At 40.9% G+C, this 13,809-nt stretch overlaps 1 protein-coding gene across 1 annotated transcript in view; it reads right to left on the reverse strand.

Moving 5' to 3' along the window:
• arsb.L (arylsulfatase B L homeolog) overlaps positions 1-4,000 on the reverse strand; it is an 86,367-nt gene extending 82,367 nt beyond the window's left edge. The window contains exons 1-2 of the mRNA XM_018265492.2: positions 3,583-4,000; positions 917-1,103 (exon numbers count right to left, since the gene is read on the reverse strand). Coding sequence (XP_018120981.1) covers positions 917-1,103; positions 3,583-3,852 — 457 coding nt within the window. The 5' untranslated portion in view covers positions 3,853-4,000. The remainder of the gene's footprint in view (positions 1-916; positions 1,104-3,582) is intronic.
• Positions 4,001-13,809: the final 9,809 nt, after the last annotated feature.

Genomic DNA, 13,809 nt, shown 5'->3' on the forward strand with positions numbered 1-13,809 from the left:
TATTGTTCTCCAAGATACACAGAAAACTCAGATAAAGGGTAAGTTAGGGTCAGATTTGGACAAGCACTTAGTTGCTGTCCTGGAATTTTTTTAAATAATTATGGAATTGCCGATCCACCATGTTTTCAGAAATTGGCAACCTTGTTAAGAGCTGGTGTATTAGGAGGGCACTGAAAAATGGTTGATCCTTCAAAGGGGACTTGAACTGGTCATTTCAAATGACCCCAGACACAAGTGCTAAAGAGTGCAGCCCTGTTCTTATCACCTGTTATAGTTTCCTTTGCATCGGCACCCATCAGTGCTCCTTAACTTATGTCCTACATGCCACCCCATCAGTCAGGAAGACATCACTTTTGTATACTATATTCATGAGGAGAAGCAGATCTTTGGACTCAAGTTCGGAGCACTATGCTGCAAAGAGCAAAGCGTGGTGTAATGTGCACCTGCCCTGCACTTCGTACACATTTTAATAGAGTGAGCTCTAATACATCTTCTAGGCATTCATCTAAGATATATTGGATCATTCATCTGACACCCAACTCCTGAATGGAGACAGAATGAAGAGAAACAGATGCTAAGAGAGGAATAGTGAAGATAAACTTGATTATTTCAGAAATGTACAGAATTTTTAATTGACCGTACTCTCTTGTATTTCCTTATTTCAGTATGCTGAAGCTAATATTAAATCTTCATTTTCGTGAAAGTTACCCTAAGTAGTAAAGTTCCTAAGTAGTAAACAGAGACTGGTGGAGTTGTGCAACAGTGGCATATTAGATTAAAATATTTGAAAAACAAAATGTTTCATAGTTTAGTAACAACTTGTGCAGTTTGTATCCCTCACTTTATATGTGACAGCCTGACTTCTATCTGCACTGTAAATATAACTGTAAAACCTTAAAAGAAAAAATCGTATTACCAAAGTAAGAGTCAAAGCCTCTTCGGGTTGGCAGGCAGTCAGTTTTATACATGCCAAGGTGCCACTTCCCCACCATGTGGGTGGCATACCCCCTTTCCTTTAGCAGCTCAGGCAGAAGTTTGTCTTCAAGGGGATGACAATGAGGCTGGCACGGCCATATAATCTGATGCTGTAATCCTGTGTGAATCTACAACCAAATGAAAAGATGGTGGAGATGTGAAAACAGAAAATATGAAGAGATTTTGGTGCAGCAGGTCTCTAACAAAAATTTAGTGCTAACCACTAAATTTTAAACCATTCAACAGAGGTACTGCACCAAAAACTGGAAATCTGTGCAGCCGTTCGCGTGATATCACTTTCATATACGTTAAACATAGCACTGGTGGGAACACCTAATCACTTTAAAGGGGTAGTTCCCCATTAAGTTAATTTTAGTATGTTGTAGTATATCCTACTCTCATCATATTTTCAATTGGTCTGTATTTTTTTAATTAGTATAGTTTTTAAATTATTAACCTTCCTCTTCTGCCTCTTACGCTGGCCATAGACGCAAAGATCTGATCGTACGAATTGAGGATGGAGATCGGTCGCTTGGTCGATCGGACAGGTTAAAAGATTTCTGTCGGCTGCCGATAATATCTCTGCGTCTATTGCTGACCGTACGATTTTCAGTGGGAGACTGTCACAAGCTAAATGTCGGACATAAGTTTCGTACTATTGCTGTCAGGGGCAGAACATCGGCTGATCTGTTCTTTTCTACTTTATTTGATCGGAATGGTTAGTGGCAGGTCGGGAGATGGGGAAGTCCCCCCGGATCTTTGCGTTTGTGGCCAGCTTTACAGTTTTCAAGTGGGGGTCATTTACCCCAGGAGCCAAAAAAACTATTAGACTGGGAGGCTAAATTTTTTTATTTTTTCTTAAGTAATTATCTTTCTATTTGGGCCTCTTCAATTCATCTTCCAAACCACGGCTGAAATTCTAAACTGGAGAGCAGATGAACAAGATTCTAAATTCAAAAAACACATAGAAAAAAACAAAACTGCAGAGGGGACCTGTCGCCCATACATTAAAAAGCTGTACAATAAAAGTCCTTTGCCAATTAAACATGAAACCCAAATTCTTTTTTTGTATTAAAACACCCATACATATTATAAATGTATTTAAATATTTGAGCCTTCAATCATATGTTGCCTGTTCCACCTCTATGCCTGGGGCAGCACATACTAGATGTCTCTGCCCTCAGGGGTGATCCAGGCCCCTGCGCAGCATGAGGCAGCTTGCAGCTGCGCCTCCCCTTCCCCCGCCGTGAGATCACCTTTTTACGCATGATGGGGTCAAGGGGGTCCACGATGTTGGCAGAGGGGTCCAGGGGTGAACTTCTCCTTTAAAAGTGGATGAACCCACTCATTTGCCCAGCTGCTGCTAAAGAATCTTTCTACTAAACACTTTCCCTACAAGCCTGCTGCTGCCACTGGTCACTAGTAGGGTTGCCACTATTTCTGGAAAAAAATACTGGCCTTCCTATATATTTATTTTTTTCCCTATTAATAACATTGGGATCAATCATCATTTTTTCCTGGGCAGGCCGGTAAAATACCGGCCAGATGGCAACCCTAGTCACTAGCCATAAGTGCTAGTCCAACTGTGATCACTGCTGGCCCTCACCCCCTCAGAATTAAGTAAGCTGTAAAAAAGTGCTTGGCCTGTGGCCTTGTGCTTATATTTGGTAATGTAGCACCTCAGTGATTTCTAATATCTTTATAAATGACAGTAGGGCTACATAAGTCACTACATTAATGCAAGGTTACTCAACACTGCACACAAATGTCAAAGAGTCAGACTCATATGTGTCCCATTTTATATGGGTATAGTGGCATCTGTTAGTGGACTACATCTCCCAGCATTCATCGGTCCGTGCTGACAGCGCAGGGCAAGGCTGAAGTCTCTATTGATGGGTTTTTCACCCTTGAGTTAACTTTTAGTATGACATAGAGAGCGACATTCTGATACAATTTGCAATTGGTTTTCATTTTTTTTATTTTTTGCACTTTTTAAGTAATTTAGCTTTTTATTCAGTAGCTTTCCAGTTTGCAATTTCAGCAATCTGGTTGCTAGGATTCAAATGACCCTAGCAACCATGCACTGATTTAAATAAGAGACTTGAATATGAATAGAAGGGGACCTGACTAGAAGGCTGAGCAGTAACAATAAATCTTACAAAGCATTTGAAAGCTGTAAGCAAATAATTAAACATACTATTAAAAAATAAACAATGAAGACCAATGCAAAAGTCGCCATTCTGTAACATAAACGTTAACGCTTATCATCAGATCCTGGGATGTTGCAGACAGTGTAGCAGAGAGGAGCAGCTTTATTCAGAGCATTTATACAATGCTATAAAAGTGGATAAAAACTAATTACTGACTAATAAAACGCCCTGGGAAAAAAAAGACTTTACTTAGCAGAGTTCATTGGCTGGAAATGTATAAACACCTCGCTCATGTGACTGATCCCACAACAAGTCACTTGACTGAGCTATTTCCTCATTGCACAGAACGCACAGTGTGAGGAGGAGAGTGTCCCCTGCCCAACACAAGAATGGCGATGTCCTGCACCCTGTCACACACACACTGTCATTGACTGCCCGTGCCCGCTGTTATACTGACCTGATATCTGCCACTGAGCAGTTGGCTACGGGACGGGGTGCACAGGGGCTGGGTGTAATATCCCGCCAGCCTCACCCCCTGCCCAGAGAGAGAGTCCAGAGTCGGCGTTCGGATCTCAGAACCGTGAAAACCAACATCATTCCAGCCCAAGTCATCCGCCAGGACAAACACGATGTGAGGAGGAGCAGAGGCGGCAGCAGCCTGTAAAAGTGCCATCCATGCCAACCAGCCCACGAGCATCCGCGCCAGTCTCAGGGCAGCTTCCGCCATGCTTTGCGCCTGTGCCCTCACTCTCCTCCTGTCACAAGTTTTTATTGAGGAACTGACTGTGTGTCTGTGTGAGAGGGATGGCGTCCTGCCCCTTATATCTTCCGCCTCCTACCGGCCTTTGTGCTCCCCGCTGCCTCATAAAATACACTCCTTATACACTTATCCCGCCCAGGGCCCGTGTTTGTGTGACTGCATTACACACTCAGCAAAGTGTCAGACCATGGTACCTACTAAATGCCACTTTTTCACTGGGGAGATCAAATTTTAGCCTGAAAAAACGTGCAGTGGGATTAACATAATAACATAATAAACTGACTCGCATGGGGTACATGAATGGCGTTAATGCCAAAAAACTTCCAGACTGCCATATATTTCTGTATGAAGTACATATTATTAATCTATTAAAAATAGAAGAATTCAATTTACAGTTGGATATATGATCTCTTTATTACAGTGCTGTCCATCATGTACCAAGCAGTGGGTTGATAATCTGAATGATTGCAAGTCCCTGGGCTGGATTATATTAAATAATATGTAATATAATTATTTGTGAAGACAATGGGCAAACTAGGGTTCAGTAACAGCTCCTGAATATCTTGTCAATAGCCCTCCATTTGTTGACCCTGCTTTAAAGGCAATTATAAGTAGGGATGCACCGAATCCAGGATTCGGTTCGGGATTCAGCCTTTTTCAGCAGGATTTGGATTCGGCCAAATCCTTCTGCCCGGCCGAACCGAATCCTAATTTGTATATGCAAATTAGTGGTGGAGAGGGAAATCACGTGATATTTTGTCAAAAAACAAGGAAGTAAAAAATGGTTTTCCCTTCCCACCCCTAATTTGCAAATACAAATTAGGATTCGGTTCGGTATTCAGCCGAATCTTTCGCGAAGGATTCGGGGTTTGGCCGAATCCAAAATAGTGGATTCGGTGCATCCCTAATTATAAGTAATATATGGTGTTGCTTTTACATGGTGCTAAACATGAATATTAGCCCCTTTATTGGAACTCCCTATGGATGTTCACTGGTCCCTGTCACTGATCTTCCCGGCACGGGCAGCGGCATCTTGCTACTTCCTGGTTTTCTCTGCGCAGCGCTTGTCACTGAGTGAGTTTGGGTCTTTCCTGACTTCCGCCAAGTTCTCTCTCCACTCCTTCCAGTGCGGCGGGTGAGTGGTGCTTGGCGCGTCTCAGCCTTTGTCCTCACAAGTCTCGCTGGACAGGAGGAGCATATCCGGTGTTCCCGTTTTATATCTGTTCCTTTATATACAATGAATTATCCACATAAAAAGATAAAAGGGACTGAGCCAATGCCCCCCCTGCAGGAGATTGTGCTATTGTATTTTATATCTCAGCTGCTGTTACTCAGAAATCCTATATTTCAGCAGCCATATAAAGTGACACAGGGCTGCTGTATGGGGCACATTGTACAGCAGACTAACTTCTAATCTCCCTGACATGGCAGAGGAAGTGCTGAAGAGAATTCACCTTCATTAGCAAAACTGTAATAACATATAAAACCATAGAAATGTGTTCACACGTTCATAACCTGCCAAATTTTGCAAAATGGACATGGTAATTAGGGGGTGTGGCCACAAAATGGGCATGGTTATAAAAAATTTGCCGCGTAGCAAATCTTTTTGTCCCTCTTACTGTTTCCAAGATGTTGGGAGGGCAGGGCCTCTAATTTTTAAAACCAGCCAAAATCAGCGAGAAAACCAGGCCAAAACTAGCCAAGAGACACTTCAAAAGTAGCCCAAAAATAGCTCAATATTTGCAGTGAAAACAAAATCTTAAATAATAAATAATAATAGAAAATACACCTTTTTCAAATTTTCACTGATTTGCAAATTTTTCCATGAAGTGAAATGGGACAGATTTGCCTGTCACCAGGGGTGTAACTACAGGGGGGCAGGGGGTATAGGGGCCCCATAAGGCCTTAATACATATACAATATCAACAGTGTCGGACTGGCCCACCGGGATACCAGGAAAAGTCCCGGTGGGCCCAGGTGTCAGTGGACCCTCATGCTGCTAAACATTTGGCCTATTTCATGGTCATTCCCTATTTCTATGAGAACAAAGTGGCTAAATAGGTGGAATAATAGATTATAGTATGTAAAGAAAAGAGACTAGGAGAATAGAGGTTGAGTGAGGAGAAAGAGAATAATATTACTAAGAGTGGGCCCCTGGTCTAAGATTAATCGATGGGCCCCTAGTCACAGGTTTTTGGGTGGGCCCCTGGTGTCGCAGTCCGACACTGAATATCAATAAATATTGGTAAAACAAGTCAACCTATAGACATTTTGGTGGCCAGCAGATTTTTGCCCCAAAATTATCTGAAATTGAGAGAAGTCACCAGAAAACGCAAGAATGCTAAAGACTGGTAGGAGACTGGGGTACAGAGCCCAAAATCTGGTAACTCCTGACTTCTACACGTCAGTCCCATTGCATGCTGGGTATTGTAGTCTTACATTAAACTTGGCAGTTGGCAAATTGTTAAACAAAAATTACATTACCCAACATGCATTGGGAGACACAGGCTTGGCACTTTAGGGCAACAAAAAAATTTGGTTGGGTTCCAAACTAAAACCAGCCAAAGGCCCAAAAAGTAGCCCAAATCCATACCTTGGCTAGTTTGTACTTTCAAAACCTGCCTGGGCTTTAAATTTGTAGCCCAATCGGGCTGGAAACCTGGCAACCCTGGTGTGTGTGAGGGATGGCGCCCTGCCCCTTATATCTTCCGCCCCTCACTTACCGACCTTTGTGCTCCCTGCTGCCTCATAAAATACAATCCTTATACACTTATGCCACCCAGTTACCGTTTTAGTGTAGCAAGGCAGGGCATGCACCCCGTGTAATTATTCGGTGGCACAACAACGTGTATACACTGTATGCCAGGCACAACCCATCAAGTGAGGGTGGAATATATATATATAGAGCGGGGGTAGCAGACTTGCACCAAAACTGCCATTTGTACCAAACATCAGAGGAAGGGTTACAGTAGAAGCACCTTGAAATACATTTCTTTCTCAGATTGGGGTCACTACTCACAGCCCAACACCAGAACCTCTAATTTTGTAGGTTTCAAGTAGGATTGCACCTAAACTCTCTAAATCCATGAAATGATAAAAGACACAAGATCCCATATGCTAAATTGAAACATCCTGAAGGATGTCCTGTGCATCAGAAGCACTGAAACAGAATGTGTTGCATCTGTAGCATGCAACACTTCATATTGCTGTTTGCTGCACTTACAGTTTACACTGGGCCATATTTACCATATTGGTTGCCTATGTGGGGGAAAAAGGTATTAAGGCAGGGTTGCCAGGTCTAGTTTTCTAAATCACCCAAAGTCAGCTACAAAACCAGCCCAAAACTAGCCAAGAGGCACTTCAAAAGTAGGCCCAGAAATAGCACAATGTGCAGTGAAAAAAAAAAAAATCTAAATGAATAAATGTGAAAATACGCCTTTTTCAAATTTTCACTGATTTGCTAATTTTTCCATGAAGCAAAATGGAACAGATTCGCCGGTCACCAGGGGTGTAATTACAGATAGGGGTCCCATAAGGCCCTAATACATATACAATTTAAAAAAATATTGGTAAAAACCTCTTGACATTTTGGTGGCCAGTAGATTTTTGCCCCAACATTGTCTGAAATTGAGGAAATTCACCAGAAAATGTGAGAAAGCTTAAGAGTGACAGGAGACTGGGGAACAGAGCCCACAATCTGGTAACTCCTGACTTCTACACGTCAGTCCCATTGCTTGCTGGGTATTGTAGTCTTACATTAAACTTGGCAGTTGGCAAATTGTTAAACAAAAACTACATTACCCAACATGCACTGGGAGACACAGGCTTGGCACATTAGGGCAAGAAACAACTTTGGCTGGTTTCCAAACTACAACCCAGCCAAAGGCCCAAAAAGCAGCCCAAATCTGTACCTTGGCTAGTTTGTACTTTCATAACCCACCTGGGCTTTAAATAAGTAGCCCAATTTGGCTGGAAAACCGCCAATCTGGCAACCCTGCATTAAGACCCCAGCAAACCATGTATATATATCTGCAGAACAAACCATGTTTATTTGCCCAGGGGTATGGGCAGCATATAGAAGACTTTAAGTCTAGAATAGGTCAGGATAGCTGCCATTTATGTACTTCATATGCACCTTCTATTAGTGTAAAAAAGGTGAGTAATTATCTTTACAGTGTGATAATCTGTTATTCAGCAGAGCAATATTGATGAAAACATAGCATCAGGGTTATGGAGTCGGTACATAAATACTTTGATTCCAACTTATTTTATGGTACCTCTGACGCCTTGTTTTTAAAGGAACAGTAAAAGGAACAACAAAACTGAAAGTGTATCAAAGTTATTAAAGGAATAGTTCAGTGTGAAACTAAAAACTGGGTAAATAGATAGGCTGTGCAAAATAAAAAATGTTTCTAATATAGTTAGTTAGCCAAAAATGTAATATATAAAGGCTGGAGTGAACAGATATCTAATAAAACAGCCAGAATCCAACTTCCTGCTTTTCAGCTCTATAACTCTGAGTTAGTCAGCGACTTGAAGGGGGGCCACATGGGACATTTCTGTTCAGTGAGTTTGCAATTGATCCTCAGCATTCAGCTCAGATTCAAAAGCAACAGAAATGACCCATGTGGCCCCCCCTCAAGTCTCTGATTGGTTACTGCCTGGTAGCCAGGGTAACCAGTCAGTGTAAACCAAGAGAGCTGAAAAGCAGGAAGTAGTGTCCTGACTGACTTGTTATACATCAAATCACTCCAGCCTTTATACATTACATTTTTGGCTAACTAACTATATTAAAAACATTTTTTATTTTGCACAGCCTATCTATTGACCCAGTTTTTATTTTTACACTGAACAATTCCTTTAAACTATAATGTACAGTTGCTCAGCAAAAGTATAACTAGTGTGTTTGCTTCTGAAAGACTACTATAGTTTATATAAACAAGCGGCTGTTTACCCATGGGGGCAGCCATTCCCGCTGGAGAAAAGGCACAGGTTACATAGCAGATAACATACATAAAAATGCCAAAATGCAAAATACCATTGTATTGGGCAGGGCTTAAAGGAACAGTAACACCAAAAAATTAAAATGTTTTAAAGGAATGGCAATATAATGTACTGTTGCCCTGCACTGGTAAAACTGGTGTGTTTGCTTCAGAAAGACTATTATAGTCTATATAAACAAACTGGCATGTAGCCACGGGGGCAGACATTCAAGCACAGGATACACAGTAGATAACAGGTCTGAAGGATCCCTTTGTATACTGCAAAGCTTATTTGTTATCAATTGTGTAACCTGTGCCTTCACCTTTTTCAGCTTTGAATGGCTGCCCCCATGGCTACACAGCAGCTTGTTTATATAATTTAGGGTAAGGTCACATCTGGAGATTCGGGGAGATTTAGTCAGCCGACGACTAATCGCCTCTTCTTTGAGGCGACTAATCTCCCTAAACGGCTTCCCCCTGTCAGAATGCGAAATCACCTACAGCATGGCACTTGCGGCACATCGTTTTCCGAAGTCGCCCGAAGTTTCCCTCGTGAGGCAACTTCGGAAAAGCCTGCATGCAATTTCACATTCTGACGGGGAAGCCATTCGGGGAGATTTGTCGTCCCAAAGAAGAGGCAATTAGTCACTGGGCGACTAAATGTCCCCGAATCTGCAGGTGTGACCTTACCCTAAGAGTTTCTGAAGCATCACACCAGTTTTACCAGTACGATAGTACATTATATTTTCATTACTTTAAAAGACTTTAATTTTTTTGGTATTACTGTTCCTTTAACTGTTATGTGCTATGCAACCTGTGTCTTTTCTCCTTTTCTCCGTATACTAATGTATTTTCCATGTTGATTGAAATAAATTAAGTACACAACATACAAGACATTTTATCACTGCCAAAGCTCAAAAATATAGACCACATACTTTGGTAAGTTAAACTACATAAACCAAAAACAATTGGAAAACCTAAAACTACTGATATATTAATTGAACCTGGCATATAGCTGTAGAATAGCTGCTAAATACAATACAAAATTAAGTGTTGTTCTTAGTAACAGAATTGCTTCTGCCATATCCTCCTTCATAGAAGCTCTTAAATCTGATTTGATTATTTTCAGTGCTTGTATTTAAAGTTATTAGGAGTCTGTACATTTTTGGCAACTCCGACTCTCAGAATTGATTCCAACTCCTCATCTCTGCCTAACATAGAAAATTACATATTTTTATCTTGTATTTTTAGTAATATTCTGTCAAATGACACAATTTAAAGAGTTTATGTCCCAAGTGCACTTTTTAATTAGATATTCAGTAAAAACATAGATTTTTAAAAATTTAAAACATTGCAAAGATATTTTAACACAAGCCCTATTTTATTGGATTTCTGTTGAGCATAGGCCTGTAGTGCCCTTTAACAAAAGGTACTGATTCTGACTGATCACTATCTGTATAACTAAGACCTTGGAGAGCAGAGGGGCACAGGATGAGGTAGGTTTCATTACAGGTCATGATAAATCTTTTCAGGAACATCCATCTGATACAGTATAATATAACATATACAGAAGGCCACTTTATGAACACAGAGAAGGACAAAGCAATTATTAAAAGTTGTTATATAGAACATTAGATGTAGTGTAAATCATGCAGAACATATTGGTGCAATATGAATAAAGGAAACTCATTATAAGAGAATAAGCAGAAAGGTGTCTGTGAAACATCATACAATACTTTAAAAAGCAAATCATGTCCTTTATTTATTCCGTGTTTTTACATTTAGTTTAAAGGGCCACTCTGTCAGTAAAGGGAAAAAACATAAAAATAATCAAATAAATACTGGGGCTCATTTATAAACACTGCAGTACAGAAAAAAACAGCAAGCCCTCCGAACACCGCTCGTAGGAATAAAATGTTGAAGTTTATTTCAATGCTTTAAAATCATCTTTTTATAAATACTGGGTAAATTTGCACATGGGCAGTAACCCATTGCAACCAATCAGATCATTGCTTTCACTGTTCAACCTGCAGCTGACTGAAAAAAACTAATCACTGAATGGTTGGTATGGGTTACTGCCCAAGTGCAAATTTGCCCAATGTTTATAAATGAGCCCTAATGTGTGTGAGACTCAATGACAGAAATTGATATTGCCTGTACATAATGGACAAAATAGCGACCTGTAGACATTAAGAAGGCATGATACTGTAATAAAGGAATGACATATTCTGTAGCCTCTATACATAATGCTAAAAAAACCCACAACAATTCCCTCTGACTTCTACACACCTTCTTTATTTTTCTTTTTATGCTTTTTGCACTGGTCATTGTGTTAGGTGACAAAAGTTAAATTCACCTTTTCAATCTCAATTTCTATTTTTAGCCTTTTAAAAGAATCTCCATCCAAAGGCAGTTTTGTGCTCATTGAAATAAAATGTAATTCTTAGAACGTTTCAATATGGAGAACTTTCAGCTTTGTGACCCCTCTCTAGAACCTACTGTGGGTTACCTAGAGCGGCAAATGGCATCTCAACTGAGAGCCAAGTGTTTAGTACAGATATGGGATCCGTTAGCCGGACACCCATTATCCATAATACCTACTCCGAATTACAGAAAGACTCCATTATAATCAAATTATCCAAAATTATAAAAATTATTTCCTTTTTCTCTGTAATAATAAAGTACTTTGTACGTGATCCTAACTAAGATATAATTAATCCATATTGGAAGCAAAATCAGCCTATTGGGTTTATTTAATGTTTCTTTTTTATAGTTTTTATTTTCGCATTTAAAAAGGTTAAACAATAATACACAAAAGGAAAAAATAAAAACAACTTGGACTTAAGTATGAGTGGTTAGTTGGGTGGGGGTTGAAGGGGTGGGGGTTGGTGGATGGGCCACCAAATGTCTGGTTTGCTGTTTTGTATCATACCAGGTAAGTTAGACGGGGTCAGGCCCGGACTGGCAATCTGTGGGTTCTGGCAAATGCCAGAGGGGCTGCTATAAGGTCCCATAGAAAGTCAGTATTTAGTGGGCTGGTGGGGACTGTTTGGGCCTCTATGTGGGCCTCTGTGTACCTGAAATACCAGAGCTTATTTTAATTCTCAGTCCGGACCTGGATGAGGTCCATATCAGTGGTTGTTTCCTGACAAGAATGTCATGCATCGCAGATTTTCATAAATTTTTCTGGGCATCCTCTACTCATGTATGTTAACCTGTACATGGGAAGTGTGTCGTTGACTAATTTCTTCAATAGCGTTATCGTAGGGGGATCCCGGAGTTTCCATTTAAGTGCAATGGCTTTCCTTGCATAGAAGAATAGTAGGTGAAACAGTTGTCGTTTGTGTTGGTGTGAGATTAGTTGTTCAATATGTCCCACCAAAAAGATCTCTGGTCTAGGTAGGTAGTCTAGGTAGGTTTGCAGGTATGCGGCAACATTCTTCCAAAAGGAAAGGATCACAGTATAGGACCAAAAGACATGTATAAAGGTACCTTGGTCTAGTCGACATTTGTAGTACAGGCTGTCTGCGGTCAAGCCGATGTTGTGCAATCGTACTGCCATGTAGTACATCCTGTGTATCATCTTATGTTGTATAAGTGTGTCCCTGCTACTGAACACTGTATGGACAAAGGTATCCGTTATGTCGTACCAGTCATCCGAATCTAGAGTAGGGATGTCTTTTACCCACTTGTTATAACATTTTGCATATGGGTTACCTCTTTGAGAATTCAGTAAATTATATACATTAGACAAGCATTTTGTTTTCTCAGGTATCCTGAGCAGAGTCTCTAAGGCTGGCATTTCCAATATGGGTGCACATGGGCATTCAGAGCAAGCCAGACCTGGAGGTACCTGTAGAACTTGGTACGTGGTAGTTGGAATTCCTGACTTAATTCTGTAAATGATTTAAGTGTCTGGTTCTTATATAGCTGGCCCAAATATTTAAGTTTGTATGTTGCCCACAGGTGTTGGTGCAGGGTTGGGTTTAGCCACAATGGTGTATTGGGTGAAATTTTGGGGGTACTAGATTTGTTTAGAGCCAGAGCTTTCTTCCAGGCAAGTGTGCCAATTTGAAAGGTGGAGAGTGACCACCCATTCTAGGAAAGGGCAGGTTAGCTAGCGATTCAAAAGAACTGGCCACTGCGGCAGCAGTTATGCTGGCAGTATCTTCTGCCGAAGGGCTTAGCCACCCTGCTATGTGGGTAAGTTGGGAGGCTAAGTAATACAAAAAAAAGATGTGGCAGGGCTAGCCCACCAAGATTCTTAGGCGTGGTAAGCATTGCAAGGATGTCACCATGGAGTCCAGCTTAGAGAATAGTGCTGCAGGTAATACAATGGGTGCATTCTGAAACATATACAACAGTTTAGGTAGGATAATCATTTTTAGCATATTAATTCTGCCTATTAGGTTAAGCGAGAGTGGGGACCAAAGCAGGAACTTGTGGCTAATGTCAGCCAGTAATGGGTCTACGTTCAGAGTACCAAATTGGGACAGGTCAGGGTGAACAACTATTCCCAGGTATTTAAAATGCGAGCGGGTCTGTGTTTGTTTTTTTTGGTCTTTGCAAGGGTGGGCCACTATGTAAAAGTGTGTAAGACCTGATGCTTTGCCAAATAGGTCCACAACATGTAGCATCCTGTTGAGTGATTTGTGCGTGTCATTTAAATAAACTAAGGTGTCATCCACATAGAGGGATATTTTTTCCTCTGTCTAACGTGTCCACTTTCCACCCAAGGATATCAGAGTCATTACATATCAGACAAGCTAGTGGCTCTATAGCAATGGCAAATAAGTATGGGGACAGGGGACAACCCTGCCTCGTGCCCCTGGAAAGGAGGAGGATATCTTACGATTGGTTTGGATTCTGGCTGTAGGGTTTGTATATAGTACCTTAACCCATTGAATAAAGTTGGGTCCCAAGCCCATGTGTTCCATAGTTT

Source organism: Xenopus laevis, chromosome 1L (genome assembly GCF_017654675.1).
Source record: "Xenopus laevis strain J_2021 chromosome 1L, Xenopus_laevis_v10.1, whole genome shotgun sequence".
NCBI classification, from domain to species: domain Eukaryota; kingdom Metazoa; phylum Chordata; class Amphibia; order Anura; family Pipidae; genus Xenopus; species Xenopus laevis.